This window comes from Barbatula barbatula (genome assembly GCF_947034865.1).
Source record: "Barbatula barbatula genome assembly, chromosome: 18".
Lineage (NCBI taxonomy): Eukaryota > Metazoa > Chordata > Actinopteri > Cypriniformes > Nemacheilidae > Barbatula > Barbatula barbatula.
The window spans coordinates 7,560,362-7,581,888 of NC_136781.1; the positions used below are offsets into that span (position 1 = coordinate 7,560,362).

General features: G+C 39.6%; 1 protein-coding gene across 10 annotated transcripts in view; it reads right to left on the minus strand.

The window, feature by feature from the left end:
- diaph2 (diaphanous-related formin 2) overlaps positions 1-21,527 on the minus strand; it is a 364,217-nt gene that overhangs the window by 51,544 nt on the left and 291,146 nt on the right. For all 10 annotated transcript variants that reach the window (XM_079480319.1, XM_079480327.1, XM_079480323.1 and 7 more), the window contains 2 exons: positions 12,903-13,067; positions 4,851-4,986 (listed from right to left, as the gene is read on the minus strand). In XM_079480319.1, the coding sequence (XP_079336445.1) occupies positions 4,851-4,986; positions 12,903-13,067 (301 nt within the window). The remainder of the gene's footprint in view (positions 1-4,850; positions 4,987-12,902; positions 13,068-21,527) is intronic.

A 21,527-nucleotide genomic window follows, 5' to 3' on the forward strand; every position in this document is an offset into this window, starting at 1 on the left:
ACTTTTCTTCATATCTTATGGCATAATGGCTACCTCGCTAGGGCGAAACATCTTTCCTAATAGAGACAGAAGGATTAGGTGGATTTAGTCCTATTTTATATCACTCCCCATTTACTTTCAGCGGGTTAAGCAATTTGGTGACTGCTGAACATCTGGTCAGTCTAAGAGAATATAGAAATCCACTTAGAAAAAATTAAAACAAATGGGGGGCTGGGTAATGATTTCATGAGCAATTTCCCATGTTAGGATTCGTATCACTTTACAAGAAAAACAGATTTCGCCTCACTTGCCGTACACATCAATCACATGCTACTCAGAAGTGTTTCGAAAATTTAAACCTTGCAAGGACGCGATTCCAGATACTGGCGATTATAAAAATAGTCTTAAAAGATGAAAATGGTCCAGATATTCACTCACCCAGTCCCATCAAACACATCCTCTTAACCCTAAATGAATGAAACCCACATTAAATATGTATCTCATTGTTAATCATGTGCATGTTAAGGGCATTAGATTTTCATTTGCAAAATGACTTCAAAAATCTCTTTATAGAAACAGTCCATTGAAACGACCTAAAAACTATTATTAATCAAACGGATGTTAGACATGGAGTCTAATGAAAAAGGTTGCAAAAAGTATATTATAGAAAAGTATCAGACTCAAAAGGATTGCACATACTTAGAAACAAATGCATAGGAAAAATGCAATGTAAGTCGCTTTGGATAAAAGCGTCTTCCAAATGCATAAAAATGTAAATGTGCATATGTGCTGTACAGAACACACATACAAACTTTGAGTTGTTGAGAAGTCGATTTCTTAAAACAAATGCTAAATGATTGTATTTGCTGTTAGATGCCCAGCCGAGCAGCAGAACAGAATTTGTGATTGAATTAATGAATGTTGCCATTGTTTAATACAGTAGATTTATTTTATTCTGACACCAAAACAGTCAGTACATCTTTACGCTATAATTAAATTTGTTAAGATAAAGAAGGCAAAAATGCCCACTAATCATTAAGCAATTTCATTAAGATTTCTTTCTTTTGGTAAAACTAATTAACAAAAAAGTTGCAATATTCCTTCAGCTCATGGAAGACGAGAAATGACTTAAGTATAAATACATAAATGAATATATTAATACTCGCAGGAATAAATAAATAAATACATGCATAAATTAATACATCAATAAATGTTTAAATAATTAAATCAATCAATAAATAAATACAGGCATTTGTCAAAAATATGAACGTTGCAAAAAAACTTTAATACTACATTTATTTCTGTATTTCTACATTTATTTCTACATTTCTACATTGATTTATGCATTTCTAAATTTCTGTCTTTCTGTATTTCTGAGTCTGTACGTTAATAAGGTAGGCGGTCCTGTTCCTCTCCCAAACCTTCATTGGTCAGGTCTAGTACCGCCGCAGCTACTACTAGTCCTGTTAAAGCCGGTAGGTGTTTTAGAACAAATATCATTGATCTTCGACTTGGCGACTTCCTTGTTTCGCTTGGAACCATCACAGATGCTTTAGTTCAGTTAAGTGATGATAAGGATTTTGACCTTGATCCAGTTGTGTTAGCCAGAGGTCGCGTTAACCAACAATTCTCCGTCATTGACGGATTTTTAATACCAGTGATGGAAGAATCTGAAGGCCGTCCGTCATTTTGACGGATTACAATGAGGGCAGTTTGTAATTCCCCTTTTTGTCGAGTTGATAGCAACCAATCATTTCCTTTCACCAGAACGTGATCGTAGGGATGCGTACGTTTCCCATTTAAACTCATAAACGCCTCGTCCATTCAGAAAAACCTACGCGGGATCCGCAGAGACTCGTGGTGCGGAGTTGAGCCATAAGAGCTGAGCGGGCTCTCATACACACACAGGCGTGCACAAACCAGTGGTGCTGTGTTTACAAAATGCTTTCATTCAGAGAGCGATGGGGACTAGCATCATTTTGGATAAACCTTAACTTTCAGTTAGTGGTAAAAACAGGGGCGTCATTCAACTATTTTCTTAAGGGGACAGAGTGTGCACAACTCACAGAAACATGTCCTATATGTTTTAAGCAAAATTATAGAGAATATCTCTTAAGCGTATTCAAAATATCGCACAAATCCTTGTGAGAATTACATTTATAACACAATGTGATTGATACATGAATCTTCTTCTCAGTAATAGTTTTTTACATTTTTAAGGTAAATGCAACATAAAATTAAAATGAAGCAAAATGGTTTCGCTTTATTAAACTGCCTGTAATACAGACTTATTATCCATTACAAAATTCCTTCCATTTTGAAACGAAAATATATAATGCAATATATTACATCATACATTAATTTAGGTGCATCTTAATATTTGAAAAGTATAAATTATGTTTTATTTAAAATATTGAATATATTATTTTAACTAATATACTTCTCTATTTATTTCCAAATCTATATTAAATTACTTAATATATTATTGATGGTTTATTTAGAGGAAAAACCCAGTTCATGGGTCCAGTTCTCTCACCCCCGTTTGGTCGTGGGGTCTAAACAAAAGTCGGTGACGAATGCTTTGCCTAAACGACAGTACATAGCTCCCGACTGAGCGCAGATGCTGATAACATCATTAGCCAGCGCTGTTGCTTCTGTCGGATTGATAAATGTTAAGCTCCTGTACGTGATAAAAACTGCGAAAATCTCCAAAAGAGGACATGGTGCAGCTCATAAGTGATACAGTTTCTTCCTATAGAATTGTGCAACTGATAAGTAGATGTCTGACTCGTTATTTGGAGGTTGCGTGCAAAACTGACTATTCAAAAATCTGAGGGGGCAAGTGCAGCATGACAGCATGTAGAAGCACCTGTCATTGTTACTGACTGGACATGAACATTTGTCTGTAATTTTATTTCTGAAAACAGAAAGATGAAATATTGAAACGTCTTCGCCTTAATTGCGTATTAAAATACAGTAAGTTCAAAGGCCGCATGTACGTCGCAATGACGTCACAAACATGCTAATTGACACATAATATCACATTGCACCGTAGTGACGGGTAAAATAGATTATGGGGGATTTTTTACGAGCCTGTCCGTAAAAATGAGGGACGATGAAAAAGTCGAGCACAACCCCTGGTTAGCCATTCTTCAAGAGGCAGCATCTGAATCAAGGTCAAAATCCTTATCATCACTTAACTGAACTAAAGCATGTGTGCTTCCTTCCAAGCGAAACAGAAGGTAGTCGCTAAGTTGAAGATCAATGATATTTGTTCTAAAACACCTACCAGCTTTAACAGGGCTAGTAGTAGCCGCGGCGGTACTAGAGCTAAACAATCATGTTTTGAGAGGAACAGGGCCGCCCACCTTATTAACATACAGACTTAGAAATACAGAATTAAATAAATGTAGAAATTAAGTTCATATTGTTGACAAATTTATTTATTTATTTACGCATTCATGTATTTATTGATTGATCGATTTAATTAGTTATACATTTATGCATGTATTTATCTATTTATTTATTCCTGCATTTATTTGTTTATTCATGCATGTATTCATATATTCATTAATATTACTCATAGTCATTTCTCGTTCTCCTTCCGCAGGTGAAAATAAAACAATCTCTATAAACTGAAAAAAATGCTGTATATTTTATTATGGGCTCTGAAACAGGGAAACCCATGGCAAAGAAAAGTAAAGCATTCGTTGCTGCACCGGAGAGTTTTTTAACAACTGTCTTTCCATCTGCTTTATTCCAAGCTCAACATTCACTGCGGTCAGTTCTTTAGAAACTAGCATGCATCAGTCATCCCGCAGAACAGCACCGAACTCGAGTTCTACATGTCATTTTAACAAACGCGAGGCCAGAGTAAAGTGTCGAACACAGTGTGACATTTTAAGTTGGTAGCTTGTGTAAGAAGCTTTTGGCCAGAGGCAGGAATTTCTGTCTCATTTTAAGGATCAGAATAGCGCAGTGTACTGAGAACTGTACATGTCTGGTAGCGAGAATTCGCAAGCTGCATTAAGCATTTTGAAATATTTTCATTTCTTTCGTTCTTTATTAAAACCTGATTGAACCATACATTTATTGAAGCGGGCCGTACAATTTCTACTTCATATCCAACAAGTTTCTCTATAATATAAACCGAATTAAGGTATTGTGAGAGCGGCCTCTTTTTATTTCAGAATAATACAGGAAACCAAACAAGGCAGGAAGAACTTAAGATTTGACTCTCAACTCCATTTACTAGGCCAAAGGCAATCTGCCAATCCATTATCTGTCTGCTCTACAAAAGCATTGAACCTGAGATGCTTATCTTTACATGTGACCTACATCCTGTCTAGCAGCCGCCTGTCAGCCTGGTGATCAGTCCTCAAACATCATACCACAATGCCAGGCCACTTTTTTGTGGAAACATAGTGACATAAAAGAACCAGGAAACGTAGGACATGCGAATGCTTATAATTATGTTATACGACTAAACACAAAAGACAGAAAACATGTTATCATCGCATCTGTCTTTATCGCTTCCTGCATCTGAAATCCCTCTTGTTTTGGCTTGATTTAACACTGGTGAGTTTGGCATTGTAATTACCATCACTGCCATCAACATTTACCTGACAGATGTCTTCATTATCCTGACACTGTGACAGTTACTAAATGAAGCACTATCCAGCAAAAAATTTTTTTTGCAGTGATGTCTAAGCTGCCTGTGCATTCGGCGCATGAGAGCAGGAAGTCAAAAGTGTGATTTTTCGCAGCTACAGTGTGGCCCTGTCCTTCCGCCGCCACCCCTGCGTTGCTCAGCGCCGTGTGAAATCGCATTCCAGGCTGCAGTCGGCCCCGGAGGGCCACGAGTGTCGTACCTTTGTTCATGTCAATCAGTTGTTTCTTCTTCTGCTGTCTTTCTAGCTTTTCACGCTCAGCCTTCTCCTTTGCGAGCTTGGCTCTCTTGATCTTCTCCTCCATCTCCCTCTTCTTGTGGTTCTCCCTCACAGCATCCTGATTTGTCAGAAAGAGAGGGAGAGAGAGATCAGAGGGGAAATAAGAATGAGGCGTCCACAAGAATAGTTTTAACAGCACATGCAAAGACAAACAATTCGCACAGCATTTGATTTTAAGTAAGAAGAGTAAAACCACACACAATTCAAATGTGTCACACATGTGCCTATTGATTTAAGCAAAAAATAAATAAAAAAGAGAAACTGTGCTATGAGAAGATGTACTGAAGGGCAATGTGAAGCAGAGTACAACCCATTTTTTTATGAAATCAATATCATATTTATGAACAAACACAATGTTTTATTTAAATGTTACTTTATGAAGAAAAATGAATATACTTGATTCAGAAACATGCTCACATTAGAAGACATAGTTCATGGCATGGAACTGCAACAGAACGTTGCTATGCAACAAACACTTTTGCCGAGCTGTGTTACTGTCTACTTTCTGAAATGTAATTTCTTTAATATATTTAGTTTTAGTAATGTTAATAGTTAATTTGACCGATATAATATCTTCTGTTATGATCTGAAGTACCAAAATGTCATTCAATACTACATATTAATACAAAATAAGAATATAAAGACGTAGAATAGGAATAAGAGACCATTTCAAAGATTATGTTAAAATTATTGTTTTTGTTTGCATTTATTTGCAGAAAATGAAAAGTGGAGAAACAGGTCAAATGACAGAAAAGATACACTATATTTTTTTAGACCTCAGATATTGCAAAGAAAATATTCACGTTTAAGCAACACAACATTAATATGCGTACAGTAGTTTTACAGTATTTAGAAAAAGTGAAAGAATGTATTTTTTATGTGAAAATATTTTTATCACAGTTTTCACGTGTCTTGTCATGCTGTCTTTCACATTGCTGTTAGATGACTTTATGTCACTCCTGAGGTTTGATTTAGTTGAAATTAAACAGACACTGGACTTGACTGGCCGCAATAAATCTAGAAATGCTGAATAATTGCAAATTTGGCTGTATTTTTTATTGTATCAATAAATGTATATATTTTGTCATGGATAAAATAGCAGCATTTTACAGACTTTTCTCCAAAAACCATGTAAAAAAACACCAAGGTAAAGTCTGTAGGATCCATCTGTGCTTGCTTATAAACAGACAACAGAGATGCAGCCTTTCAACTAACACAGAGTGAAACTAGAGGAAGCAGACAGAGATTGTCTAATTGAACATCTAGATGGCTCCTGATACTGCTGTGAAGTCCCCACTGAGTTACAATTTCCATAAGCATTAACATGTTGCCAGATAAGACAGCTTGCAATGACTGCGTGCCGGGATAAAGCTCACCTCACGCCTTTGAGTCCTCTTGCAAAGTTCCGAGTTGCATTCTGACAATCACAAGCGCTTTTTAATCGCTTTAAGCATCACTTCTTTTCTCCGATGATGCACATTAGGTGCATAATTGATGCTTTATCTATGTATTTTATCATTCTCAGGCTACCACAGTGAATGAACAACATCTCGTGATCGATATCAATTATCTTCCACTGCGATATTTCAATCGACACGCATCCAATCTGGCCTCAAGGAAACTACAGAGTTCCCCGCTGGTAAATGCAAGATTGTGGCGGCGTGCACTCATCTGGCAAGAACAATCGGTCCGACATGAGTTGAAGGCATCCTAGCAGTGGGTGGGTGTGTGGCCTGTATACTGAGACGCAGAGATATCAGTCTCCCCGGCCCTCTCTCTTCCTCTGTAAATGCCACGAAGGTGTCAGGTGGTATGGAAGGAGAAGAGAAAGCTGGACGGAAACACGCAGAGGGCACAGAGACTCGTTGAAGGAGAGAGAATAAGCCACTTCTACATAACCTTTCCAACACAGCAAAGGTCTCTTCACCCCAGGCCTGTAGCACTAACCTGACAGTCTCTGCCTTCAAGAGAGATATTAGGGTTTTGTGTATGCGTATGTGTGTGCGTCTTGTTCCTTCTCGGTGCGACATAATGAGTGTCGACAGTCTGGCCCTTTCCGGCTCCCTTAGGGTTTCAGACGTACGTGTCGTGTTCGGTGCTGAGACATGTGGATTCTGGGTAAAGTGTGGAAGGAGAAGGAAAGTACAGCTCATTGCGTAGGTCAATAGTGGAGCTGTTTTCAGGTTCTACAGATATCTACTGTGTTTTATAATACGATATGGGTAAGTGTGGATGTGCACCAATGGCTGAGGCAGCATGAGTATGGAAGGGAGAGAGAAAGAGCGAGATAAAGAGAAAGAGAGAGAAAGGCACCTTTTACTAATTTGCATGTTTCTGCAAAACAACTTTAAGTCAGCGAAGAATAAACAGAGCACTTGTAATAATAAAAAAGTAATCGAGTCAGCATGCATATGGCTGTCCTTCAAAGAGTGAGACCGGGAATTCTATATTCATCTATTCATGCCACTGAGTGACAACAAACATTAGCATAAACAATTCTTCCTGTTATTGTGAATTCACATCTTCAAACGAAGTCTTATGAAGTCATTGGCTCATGGTTCTACAAAAGATGACAGTTCAATCTTGGGATTGAAAATGGAGATAGCATCAAACTCTGTAAAATCCTTAATTGAAAAATCAATTATTCATAGCGACAAAAACAATTCATGCTGGCAAAAGTTTCCTAAACAAACAAACAAAACAATTCTTACCGCCAACACGATTACACGACGTAATTATCTCCCCCTCATCAAACATGCAAAAACCTCAATTACCATGGCAACAAACATGTTGTTCCCCAAACCCTGTGCTTGATCCCAATTAGCCCGGGGCATCGTTTATGATTTTATCAATTTTCTTAATTGTGTTCAAGGTATTAGGAAGCTTTACATGAGATAAACAATGCCCAGAGGGTTTGCTTTTGAATATCATCTTGCCAGGGCAAACCACCCGCATCATCAACTACAAAGACCAGAACGGCATTAGCATAAAGAAGGAAGCATGGTGGCCTATTTGCGGTTAGTTTACACGTGCATGTATGTGACACAATCCTCGGACATGACAATCAAACGCACAAATTGCGGATCCAGTTTCGCTAGCTGACAATGCCTTTGAAGAGTTTCAAATGTGTTTCTTATGGTCACAGTGCTTCTCGCTGCTACAAATTCAGATCACATATCATCGCTTGCTCTCTGTCAAGGACTGCGGATATCTTGCTGTTGCAGATGCGCTCTATGCAAACGAAAGGTAAAGGTTAGTTTAGAAAAAATGAAACAAACAGGAAGGAATGAAATCCACAGGAAGTCCTGTGGTTGTCAGCGGTGGCCACTAATCAATACGTTAAGGCAAATTAGGCTGGCTAATCGTGTTTACACACTTAATAATCCAAAGTCATTAGGAGAGCTGATTACAGGGGGAAAAGTCTCCCTTAAAACTCTTTTTGGTTTTAATTAGAGTACTCAGAAAGGGTTATTTAAAAGCAGACAGATAGCGCTTAATCTGGATGTCTTTAAAGGACGACAACATGCAAATCTCGAGCTGAAACTTAACAGGAATGTCCAGAACTTGTAAATAGCGACATTCTTTACTTATAATTCAATGGCACAGCCTACAGCGATGCGTCCTAAAGAAATTATGGGTTGAACATTTTTCGACCTTAAAGTGATCGTTCACAATTCTTTCATCATTTACTCACCATCCTGTCAATTTAAACCTGTATGACTTCCTTCTGCATAACACAAAACTCAAACAACAGTGGTACCTATTGACTTTTGTGCATTGTCAACGATAGAAGTTAACGGGTACCGCCATCGTTCGGATGCTAACATTCTTCAAAATATCTTCTTTTGTGTTCTGCAGAAGAAAGAAAGTCGCACAGGTTTAAAATGACAAAGGGTGAAGTAAATGACAATTTCAGTTTTAGGTGTACTATCCCTTTAAGGAAACAATTTTATTAAAGGACACGCTCGTAATGTTAACAGCGCACATACATTCAACCCGTGTGAGGAAAATTGGATGAATAAACAACTTCTTGTAATATGAAAGATGATGATAAACAAACCATTTAAGTCTAACACCAATCAACACAATGTCCCCACCTGGGAGAAGCACATTTCGTGCGAAACAATATGTGCTTTGGTGTGATGGCCAATGTGATCTCTAGATTGGTAAGGCAACAGTCGGTGGGCTGCGGTCCATAGTGCTGTTTGTGCTACTCTGTGAGAAGGATTGCGGTGGAATTAAATTTGCCAATATGGACTCCATCTACCCCAGGTGTGCTTATGCACTCTGGCAACCACACGATAGGATGGTGTCCTTCCAGGCAGCCACCGAGGACTAGATGTCTTTGTAAATATATTTACAGGGTACATGTGCTGCCGAGTGACACTGAGGAAACATGCTCCTGCTCCAATCCCGCGTTGTGGAGGTGGCTTTGTAGTTTCTCCTGTTTGCCCAGCCACAGAATATCTGAGCAGACGTGTTCCATACACCGCCTCTCATCTACGTTCTCCATAATTCATCTGTGTTTTTTGCTAAGACCATCTAAGCCAAAGACACATATATATTCAGCTCTCATTCTAATGCCTTTCAGATAGTTGGCTATGGACATCGTGAAAGCCACACCAAAAAGGCTACACCACAGATGGGCCTATTTGGCCAACACAGAATGTTAACTAACTGAAACACATTCGATGATATTTGAGCTGAGTATTTTTGGGGATCATATTCCTCTCATTCGTTTTTCAGTCGGCTGTGAGAGGCCTACGAAATTTAGTAAAAAGTGGCCAAGGATGTGGGTGTTGATTCAAATATTAGACTGATCTAAAGGGACGCTCCAATGGGTTTAACAGCGATCGATGCCAAGCTGGGGGTGGCTGTGCGAAGGAAGTGGCATTACAATACATTACAATTTCCATTCCTAACATCTATCTTTTTATATTTTAACACTTTTAAAAAGGTGCTACAAACAGTTATTCAGAAATAATCACCCTTCACTCAAAGGTTCTTATAAGAACCATTTCTTTCTTACATTTCCATAATCTAAAGAACATTCTTCCACTATAAAAAATGGTTGGATTTTAAATGGTTCTTTATGGAACCACCATTTGTTCTATGGCAACATAAAGCACCTTTAAGAGGCCAACATGAGATAAGCCAACGACTCTTAAAGCGATAGTTCACACAAATATTCTGTCATTATTTACTCACCCTCTTGTCATTCAAACCTGTATAACTTTCTTTCTTCTGCAGAACACCAAAAAAAGATATCCTGATTAACGTTGGTAACAGCCCAACGCCTGTACTCATTCACGTCTATTGTATGGACACAAAACCAATGCAAGTCAAAGGACATTCCTCAAAATACCATCTATCGTGTTGTGCAAAATAAAAAAGTAATTCAGGTTTGAAATGACAAGAGGATGAGTAAATGATGACTGGATTTTCATTTTTGGGTAATGTTTGCCTTCAAACAACTGTTTTTCACAAACGCACAACGGCATAGTTGTGTGCTCTATTGATTCGCTTAGTCATGTTTGTCATGCCCCGTCACAATGGCTCAACCTCTGCCAAATTTATTGGTCTAATCATTGGCTCACTCAATTAACAAGTGAGACTGTTACTTCATCTCCATCTGCTTAGCTTTGATAAGTCATTTAAATGACATCCTCAAGACAGTCTCTCTCCCTCTCTGTTTCTCACCACAGTCCAAATCTTTCCAAAAAATGTTGCGTGCTGAAATCAAATCTTCATTTCTATTGACCCTGAAAAGAAATATAGCTAATGGATTCTCTAATCTATGTGTGGGTTTGTGCATGCCCGTGTGAGCTTCATGAGACCTGTCAGGCGGTGTTTTTCGTCCCACCAAATGGATGTGTCACGCAGGCAATTTACCATACGCCAATGTGAGAAATTTGTGAGGATTGATGTTTGTCCTTAAATGACTCGCCAAGCATACAGTATGGGTGAAATGAACATTATGAGATGTAAGACAATAGTCAAATGAAAGAAAGAAACATTAAGATAAGAAATGCAAAAAAATATATTCGCCCATGCACTTAAAACCAAAAGAGAGATAAAACCCACAAAGAAAATGTTATATAAATATAAAAAATTGTAAAATGTTGGCACAGTGGGAATATCCGGGGTGCTGCTGGACATCCAGCTGTGTTTTCGTTCCCTGCCAGATCTGCTCTTCCAAGCATTGAGGTCTAAATCAGTAATAACTTATTCATAATGAGCTATTCGCTTGAGAGAATCATTTATTTCCACAGATGACCCTTTTACAGGCGTTCAACGCTGCTTACTTGAGGGAGCGCCGTGTCATGTGTTGCTAGACTTTGATCAGTAGGAATAAAAGTTGGTCTTTAGATGTGCTTGTGAAAGAGGGTTGTGAGAAGAGCCTCAGACAAGGAGACCTTGCCATTCACTGTAATGGGTTTTGAAGACTTTGAGCATACCTTCTGGACATCATGTCATCACATCACTTTTTTGCTGGAAGGGATCTCTGATACAGACAGAAGCAGGGGAAATGAAGAGACACTTAAATATACGTTTAAAAGGTTTGCCCCATGAGACAGGAAGCTTTGTGTGGAGGTGTTCTAACCCCCTTCACTTGCCCATATTGAGGCTCCATTTTCAAAATTGTTGCAATCCCAGGGTGCTCTTTTCACAAGTGAAGGTTTTTTTGTACTGTACATCTTGCTCTCTTGCAGAGGGAGTTTCATTAAATGTCCAGCCAATAGGAACGTAATCCATGTACAGCACATAAAATGCAGATTTCATCAGAAATTATTTAAAAAATACATATAGCCACAGAAATAATTTTGAGACCATTTCAACATTTGTTCATTTTTGTTTTTCTTTGTATTTACTATTTATAGATTTTTGTTTCATTCTGTGAATTACAAACAATATTTCTCCAAAATGTATAATAAACATACAGTTTCATCTTGTGTTCATTTGAAGAAAATGAAAACTGGAGAAATAGGTAAAAATAACAAAATATGCTCTGTATTTTTTCAGGCCTCAAATACTGCAAAGAAAACAAGTTCATATTCACTTTTAAGCAATACAACCGCAATATTTGTAAATGTATATAGGACTCAAAATATTTGTTGGATGACCTTATGTCACTCCTGAGGTTTGATTTTGGTTTTATATTCAACAGACACTGGAATGACCACGATACATCTAGAAATGCTGCTTAAATGAAAACGTGGTCTCTTCATTTTTCCCGAGGGTGTATATATCAATTACTAAAAATATTCATACCGTCTTAGCACCTGTCTGAATAAATCCCAATCCTATCAGCAATACCCCATTGCTACCTGCCTAAACCCCAAGTAGTGATCTTTTATATGAGACAGGGAGGAGGCGTGGTCTTGATATCCGACACACACTGTACAGAAGTTAATGAAACTCTGAAAGGATAAGAAGCTCAGATACTCTTTTATCTGCTTGGCAGCCACACATTTGATAATACATTATACATTCCATTCTCAGCAGATTTTATGTATGGTTAAGTCTGCTCTATAAGCCTGTCCTTCCGTCTTCTCATTGAGATGCCCAGAAAAACGTCTTTATCAAATGCAATAAAATAAGCTAAATCATCACTAAACACAAGGCTAAATGTATTAGTTTTTAACCGTACGGTCCTACTTAAAACTATGCACTTAATCAATTGTATATTTGTAGAGAAGAAAAAGTAGAAGTTTAGAAAATAATTTAGCTTTTACATTCCAGAAGCTGCTAAAATGTTTTTAACTTCATAATACTGCACACAGCAACTCTGACCTGTGGTCTGTTTTTCACCAACTTTACCTCAAGCATTCCTACTTGAAGAAATATATATAACACTGGATTGAGACAGACAAATGCAATACTGAGAAGAAAAAAGCTATTCAACCTTGTGTAGTATTCAGAAAAAAAACTCTCATGCTTTGACGAAACAGTTAGCGGGGCAACTGTACTCACCATGAAGAGGTTGCGGAAGTTAGCCAGGTCTCCGAAGAAGTCCTCGATGCTCAAAGCGTGCGGGTCGAAGGCCAAGTAGCTCCCCATACTCTCGTAGAGCTTCTGCATATTCTTGTGCATGGTGGACAGCTTCTCGTACTGCTCGCGGGAATGCTTGGCAAAGCCGTGAGAACAAAGCGGTTAAGGAAGGACAAACAAGGTTGGTATCATTACAGCCTTGTCACCGCACATGGGCTTGTACGGTGAAGGATAAACATTGACAACAAAGCCTTTAAAACCCTTTCCCAATCCTTCAAAAAGAAGGTCACCTGTGGAAAATTGAGCAAGGCCGACACTTTCTGCAGAGGTCAAGCGAGACAAACAAGTCCGTTCAATAACCTCTCCATCTAAGTTTGGAATCATTGGCACGCTGGGCTATTAGTGATAGCGGAGGAGTGACGGAGGAGAGATTCATAGGCCGGGGGGCTAACACAGATGCTGGAGGGACCAGCTGATTGCAGCCACCTTTTCATTGTTTCGCACAACAAGAGCGAGGTCAGCGCACGCTGGACCCTCGTGTGAGATGCGCTCTGTAATTTAAAGAGCAGATGGAGGCAGGTTCTCTCTGTGAATGGCTATTGACAGCTCCAGTCGGGGATGCGTTATCTCACAGCTCATGAGATGCAAGTGGACCGCCCACAGTCTCAGAAACTACATGCACAAACACACAGACATAAACAAACAGGTAGCGTGCTTCAATAAAGATTTACTTTCTTTTTTCATGCTAATAAAGAAGCACACCACACGCAGGTGCTTCAACTGCACACAGCACCATTTGCATGCAATTGTTTCCTGCATTCAAAGCAACAGAGAGGCTATATCAATCCATATGTGCCATCTTATTTAAGCTATTCATATCAACCGCTCGGATGTGAGTCGGATTATTTAACACATTTAAAATAAAATATATATAAAATAAAGCAAGCAAGCATCTTGACTAATCCAACACAGATATGTTAGTATTAAAAAAACAGTAAAGACGTGTGCTGTTAAATAATAATAATAAATAAACAATTTTTGAAATAAAATAAAACAACATAAAGAAATATGATTCAATTATAACTTGTAAACAACATGTTCTCTTCATCCTAAAATAACTATGAAGAAACATTTGTGCACTGATGATTATGCGTTGAACTGGAAAAAAAACTTTTTTGTGGATGCATCTGGGATGCCAAGGGTGCTGTGGTACCTGTGCTGCCTATTATTCTGCTATGGCCTACACATACGTTCCACTCTCAAATCACTGCAGGAGTCCTTAAAGCCTGAATGGAAACTCTTTAAGCCCGAATAGCTGCAATAATGTCTGAATTTGTTTTCATCTCTGTCCTTGGGGCTGAGTTTTACTAGTTCCTTTGACAAGTGCAAAAAAACTAGATCGAGGCACAATCCTCAAGAGGTTGTGCAATGTGCTCGATTTAACCCCGCAATGTTTAATAACTTTTGTTTGACCAAGCTCTGTTTAAGATGATGGGTATGAATAGCGTAAAACCCAAGCGATACAGCTTTCAAGATTGGTCTCGATTGGATAAGATACTGAAAACACTGCTTCTGCTTGAGAAAGAGAGTCAGAGAAGATGTGGGGGTGTTTGACAACAGCTCATCACGGTCATACGTAGTTCCACTGGACTGGGCCGGGCCCTCACCGGCTATTATTTCCACATCAAAGATCTGTCACATTGACAACGGCTGACACGCACGCCCCAATATCAGCCCTGCATTCTCCTCCGAAAGCAATCCCTTCGACCGTTTCTCTTGCTTTTTCTTTGCGTTTATCCCCCTCCCTTGCTTTCTCCTTCCCTTTACCTCTGTAAGAAGTTTTCAAGTACATACTTCACGCTTTTTTGTCACCTGTGTCACCTCTGCTTCAAATAACGGGTGGGAGACAGAGGTTCCTGGATGAAACGTTCCGCGTTTCCTGTTCCTAAGCAAGCACTGTCTGTTGGTTCTCTCCAGCTGTCCTCAAAGGAAAGAACAAACAGGTATCTCCAGATACTCACTGTACAGAAAGGATAGGGTTTTATAAAAATATCCTTTCTTTAGCCCCATATGAGAAAAAAATATTACTCCTAGATGTTCTGACAAGACAAAATAGCGTAAAAACACCCTTAATCCTCATTAGCTTACAAAACTTTTTAATGAAATTCCATAGAAGAAGAGAATTTTACATATCATCTGGTGTTCAGTACATGAAAAATTATTACAATTCCTCAAGACAGTGTGAAAAACAATCCCCCTACCTGAAAACAAGCCAGAGAGTGAATTCCAAACACTGCCACCTGTAAAGCCTGCCGTAAATTACCTTGTTTGTTTACCTGTGCGCTTGTATGAGTGAATAAAATGGTGCAAGCCTCCCTTAGGCAAGGCCAAAAAGACTTTCCTAATAAATCTCCCCTAACCCACTTCCATTAATGTTTATTTAATGCTTTTCTGCATGCCTCCTGGCTCTATGCTGGGAGGCAGATAGCAAGTAAGCTTTTAGTGAGGATTGACTTTTTCTCCAGTCCCATAGCCAATCTACATACATCGTCCCTAACAGCTGGACTTTACTTGGGAACAGGAGACGACAGCTCTCTTGCCAGGACAGCAACCGGGTCCGCCTTTTCTGGCTTTCGAGCACACGGCCGGATGGGATGGGGAGCATCTTTTTCCGGGTGGTTTATGGAGCACTAATGTCTTGCCGTGGGGAGATGGAGAAAAGGAAATATATTTCCAAGGGAGATCAGCGTTGGGAAATGGCACAAACAGAGAGAGCCTGGGGTGTACGGCAATGCGGGAGGGCTAGACAGATTTATTGGACCGCTATGTTCCCTGCATTACTTCTGATCTGTGAAGGAGAATGCCTAAAGTTTCTCTTCACTTTTTATTTTACAATCATTCCTCAGCAAAGTCATTGGTGGCCACTTACTGTGTACTTCCATCATTCGAGACAACGACAATGAACTGTGACTTAGCGACTGAAGGACAAGGTGTTCAGTAGATTATACAGAAGAAATAAAGAGACTCCGCATTACCATTCACACCCACGAAACAACCTGAGTGACAAATAATGACACTTCCCTTCAGGCAAACATGAATAAAAATAATAGAAATCCATACCGCATCCAGCCGAATAGGAGTTCTGCCTTTAGGAAATGAAAATATTTGAAAAAGTGGGTATACGTGAAACCATGGAAGTAATTTGAATTGTATCAAACCGAAAGGCACAGCTCTCAAATTATTTTCTGGAAGGAATCCAAGCTAATTAACACAGCACCTTGGATGGGGATCAACAGAGTGCCACCGTCAGGCTTTCCGCCACGTGCGCCACTATCGCCGTCTACTCCCAAAAGCTGCCAACGCAGCCATGACTGTCTGATAATATCTCGGCAGTCACTTCCATGTGTAATTACGCCGTATTGTGCAGCTGTACAAGCAATCAAGCGCCTGAACTCAATCAAAACTTTCGCTCAGACCCTGTTAGGGTACCTCTGGATATCTCGAAAATTTCAAGAGCGAGCTACTGATTAATGCTCTATTATTGACAGAAATTCAAGCAGAGCTTGCTGTGATGCGAACGGTAATGAGAACAGCCGTGGCTGAAACAAATTTCTTAAAAGGGGGAAAAGTAGGTAATTGCTCAGGCAGTAATAAAGCTGACGAGGGCTGAGATTTTGATGACTCATTTTGTGCAGAAGATCTGGATCGTACGTGTGAAATGGAAAAAAGAACAGATACACGTTTCCGCTGATTCACGCGCTATGGATTACAGTACAAGCTACATAATAGGGTGGCACATTGATTATTCTCTCTGAAATTGAAATGGAAAAGAGGCCTATGCTCCTCTGCTCTGGTGAAAACAGATGACTGTATATTAAAGGGATAGTTCACCCCAAAATAAAAATGTTGTCACCATTATCTCACCCACAAGTTGTTCCAAACCCGTGTCAAGTTCAAGAGAGTGGGGCCGGCCACTTCGAATGCTCTGGATCCCCTGGTCTTTAAACGAGTTTTCCCCTTGCCGTGTAAGTTTATAGTCGGGGCGTAAGGGTCATGAAAGTCGGATAAATACGAAGGAGCGAGATTATTTAATGATTTTTAGACAAATAAAAGCAATTTAAAATCAATTCTGTAGTGCACTGGCAGCCAATGTAATGATCTTAAGAGAGGAGTGACATGGTCGGATATCTTGCAGCCCTGCGTTTTGGACTATTTGTAGACGCGAGTATGTGTCTGGAGTCTAAAGGCGGAATGAGAGCCGTGAGGCGGGGCCGGTGGCGTGAGTCAGCTGTGTGCGCACCGGTCCCACATATCTCACGGAGGAGATCGGGAGCTTAAGATGACGAGCGGCAGGACTGTTGACGAGAGAGGACCGGGCCCGGACATGTCTTAAGTTTGTGTTTATGTTCTAGGGTCCTTTTCTTCGATGTTATTGTTTGTTCTAGTTTGTTAAATGTTCGCCGGTTCCTGCCTCCTTCCTTTCTTTTATGGATCTTCATTACAGAGTATAAATATATTTGTTCTGCTAAACACAAAGGAAGATATTTAGCAGTAACCAAACAGTTCTCATCCTCCATTTACTGCCAGAAAATAAATACTTTGGGAGTCAATTGGGGATGAGATCTGTTTGGTTCCTGACACCTGTTTTGGGTGAACTGTACCTTTGAAAATCTCTTTTTTATTTAAAAATAAATGTAATTTGTTTTACAGACAAACACAATTATGCCAGCATATTCATTTCTCTCACAATTAAACCAAAAGTTTTTCATATTTATGAATTGACCAATCAGAGCCCAGCATAGAGGTTTAAGTCTCTACAGCCTCTCTCTCTCTCTCTCTCTCTCTCTCTCTCTGGGTGATACAGTATATCAAAAGGGCGGTTGATATAATGTTTTTGCAAATTCCCTGGGATAACATAGTTTTGATCAATTTTACTGACATACTTATTTATAGTTGATATTTTGTAAGATTTTATAAAGGATACATAACATTAGTAAGTGACCATACAATTTTGGCAGCACAGAAGTACAGCTCCTCCGATGTGCGTCTGCAGGCCAACGCAAACAGACACGAAACAAATGGAAATCAGGTATTTGAACTCGTGAACCTTCTTTGACTCTCACTTATTCTCTTACAGAGAATTCTCTTATGGAGAATAAGTGGAGCTGGCATCTCAGAGCGAATGCTACATGCAGATCAGATGTGTTGCATCATTACAAGCCTCTTCCTGCAGGCTGTGTGTTCTACACACCCGCATTAACCCACAGTGCTGCGGGTCTAATTTCACCTCCACACACAGGCTAGTAATTAACGCATCGGCCCTCAGCAATAACCGGGACGTGATGTGTCGATGGCAGCGGCGAGGCGGTAGAAAAGTGAATTTCTTCCTTCCCTTCCCTCATGGTGAGGTCGAGACCCGTCACATCACGCTCTCTCTATCACACCAGCAGCGAGACCCTCTCTTTCTCTTCATTTGAAAAATTAAAAGCGGGATTCAGAGTCAATTTCACCGTCAATTTATTCTGCATCTCTGCAAATTAAATATTTATGGATCTGGGAGATGGGCCTCCGACACATCTCGGCCCAGAATCCAGATGCATGCAACGGGGGGCTTGCCAAACCATCCTCCAAACAGCGGTTTCGCTGCAGGACGTTGCAAACCTTGTGTATAAGCTACGGTTAAAAGCCAAAAAACTCAGAGGTGTTCAGAAATAAATCAAAAGGGAACGGATTTCAGCATTCCATGCCTAAAGGTAAACAAACAGCATGTCTGCAACACAGCACACACAGTATAGAAACCTTATTTGTTGAGTAGCTACACTAACACATATAAGCCATCAGCGGATGTGTAAAATCCTCAGCAGCTAGGGCTTTTTCCTCTGGAGAAGATCTTGACATGGTTTGTTACCAGAATATCAGGTATGTACACTACTGCACTGTGCGGTATTGCAATGGTTAACCGAAAGAGAAATTCTTTCATCATTTACTCAACCTTTTGTTCTGTATGACGTTCTTTGTTCTGCAGACAAAAAATTACATATTTAAAAAAAAATAACAGTAACCAAACAACAGAGGTACCCATTGACTTGCATTGCTTTTGCGTCCATAAAATAAAAGTGAATGGGTGCCGCCGTTCTCTGGTTACCAACGTTCCTCAGAATATCATCTTTTGTGTTCTGCAAAAGAACAAAAGTCATACATTTTTTAAATGACAAGAGGTTAAGTAAATGACGACAGAACTTACATTTTTGGGAGAACCATCCCTTATTAAAGGTCTTCCTTTCCATCAGCGAGCTCTGTTGATATTATCCAGATGTCTCGCACATTCTCAAAAAAGTTCACACACTATTTATTTTACATCAGCGCCCCATCGAATCACTCAGAGTTGTCCTCATTACAACAGGAGTGTTTATCTGCTTTGGAAGGATGCGCAAATATGTTACAGCTGAAGGGTTTGTAAATCACAGGGCAAATGCTATTCAAAAGTCAGTCCCTGCTGTACACCCTGAAGAGTGGACGAGTACAGTATTAACGCTGTCAAACACACACTAATGCAGGTGCCATTGTGCAAATGATGTGACGCAGCTCTTTTATGTAAGTGTGGGCTGTGAACCTGATAATATCCTTCAGGCAGGCTGTTGGTTGGGCTATAGGTGCTTCTCTCAGCATGCCTTCACCTGCTAGTAATTAAGTTTATCACTCCTAACAAACTGCTCTGTGATTACACGAATTACACAATTGGATTCTGCGATCGCTATCGTACAGCTGCTGAAATGAGAACAATTGTAGGCTTCTTCATTTTAATTGAAAACCACATTGGCATACAGCTCGGAGACACAGAGGGAGAGAGAGAGAGAGCTATAATATGACGTACATCACAGAGAAATAATGAGGAAAAAGGAAAATGTGTGGGTTTAAGCTTTTTAATGGTGGTGTAAGCTTGTCTAGCTGGTTAAAAGCGATAGTCTATTAGGGTCTAACCCAGATTTTACCTTTTCAACAGTGCTGGTGGTTGCAGCGAGAGCGGTTCTCAAGAGGGTGGTTAATATATTTCCCAAGCATGCCTGTAATCAAGACTAGTAGGATTGTTCTGATGGGATCCCTGCTGAGTTGGCTTTGAAGTATTGAAGTAATGTGCTTTAAATGTCAATAGAATCTGAGTTTTCTTTGGACATATTAAACTTCAGAACAAATAGCTGCCTTAAGCACTTAAATGCTTTTAGCTCGGCGCAAATTGGATCAATAGCGAGTAGTTTTGTTGCGAACTGAACTGTTGTCCTTTTGGTTTTCCCGCTTTATTTTATTTAATTCCTTATCTCGTGCTTGTTATTACTCTAATGAGAGTCCATTTGTTTATTTGAAGAAATCAATTCCGACACTTTCAAATGAACAACTATGTAGATTGGCGGTGCAACTCATTCACAGCCTCGGAGAGATTGGAACACGTGCACACACCCGAAGAGAGAGAGAGAGAGGTATGGGAAGTATTGATTCATCTCTTCCTGTGGTGTTCTGTGACAAGCAATGGCTCCATTCAATATCCTTATCATTCTCACAGTCTTTGGCCTAACAGCAGGTCGCAACAGAGCTGAAAGGCTGAGGAAACATTTTGATTGCTTAAGCGAGTGAATTCCATTAAAAGACCTCAAAGCCGTTGCTTTGTTCGTGGCAACTCCAGCTTAATGAAGTTTCCAGACGAAAAGAAATCTAATGAAGTACCACCAGAGATGAACTTTACCGGTTTGTGAGAAAGGATCGGTCAGGCTAAATAACCTTGATACAAAGAAGTGCTTGTTTTCCTTTGGGTCACTTTCCAAATCTTCCAATAACCTTAAGAAAAAGACCATTTTTATATTTTCAAAAATGTGAACACATGCTGTATGTGTGTGTGGCAAATATCACTTCAGAATGAGATTTCGTATCAGTCGCACTACAAACTGTATGATATATTAGCTCCTCTCCTCTCTGGATAACTGTATCAGAAGTTTAGTAATCCAGAAGAGTCAAAGTTTTTGTTATCAAAACTACCCATTATGACAGCAATATGCAGCAGCACTGCAGAACAGATGTCGCATTTAAACCGTACAGTGTGTTGCGGATAAATCTATAAAAGCTCATGTTCACAGCTGGTCCAATGAGTAATAATCAGCAAATTTGAGCATGGAGTGCTGCTTGCACCCTGCTGGTTATAAAAGGGACATTTTTCTTGTGTGCAGACTCGCTCTGATTCGATTAAGTGCAGACATGATACAAATGAAAATCATATTTACGGTACAGTGTCATACATCTACTGCAGTCCCGTGTCAAGTCTGGGGGTAGGAGAGCGTGCTGAAGTAATGGAACGGTCTCCAGTGAAGACAAGACGACACGGCCACTATTTTTAGCAAATTAATTTAAGGCTCTGAATAATTAACTGATAATTATCTGGCAATCAAGTTTAAGATAAAATGATCTCTCACAGTTCTTCAGCAAAAGCTTCGAAGCTTTACAGGGATGTTGAACTGACAAGAAGAATGATACACGTATCCTGCGGGCAAGTGGATTTGCGAATCATTAATGTCTAATAAGTGACAGGAATGGCGCCCACACAATGTTTGTTTGCAACAT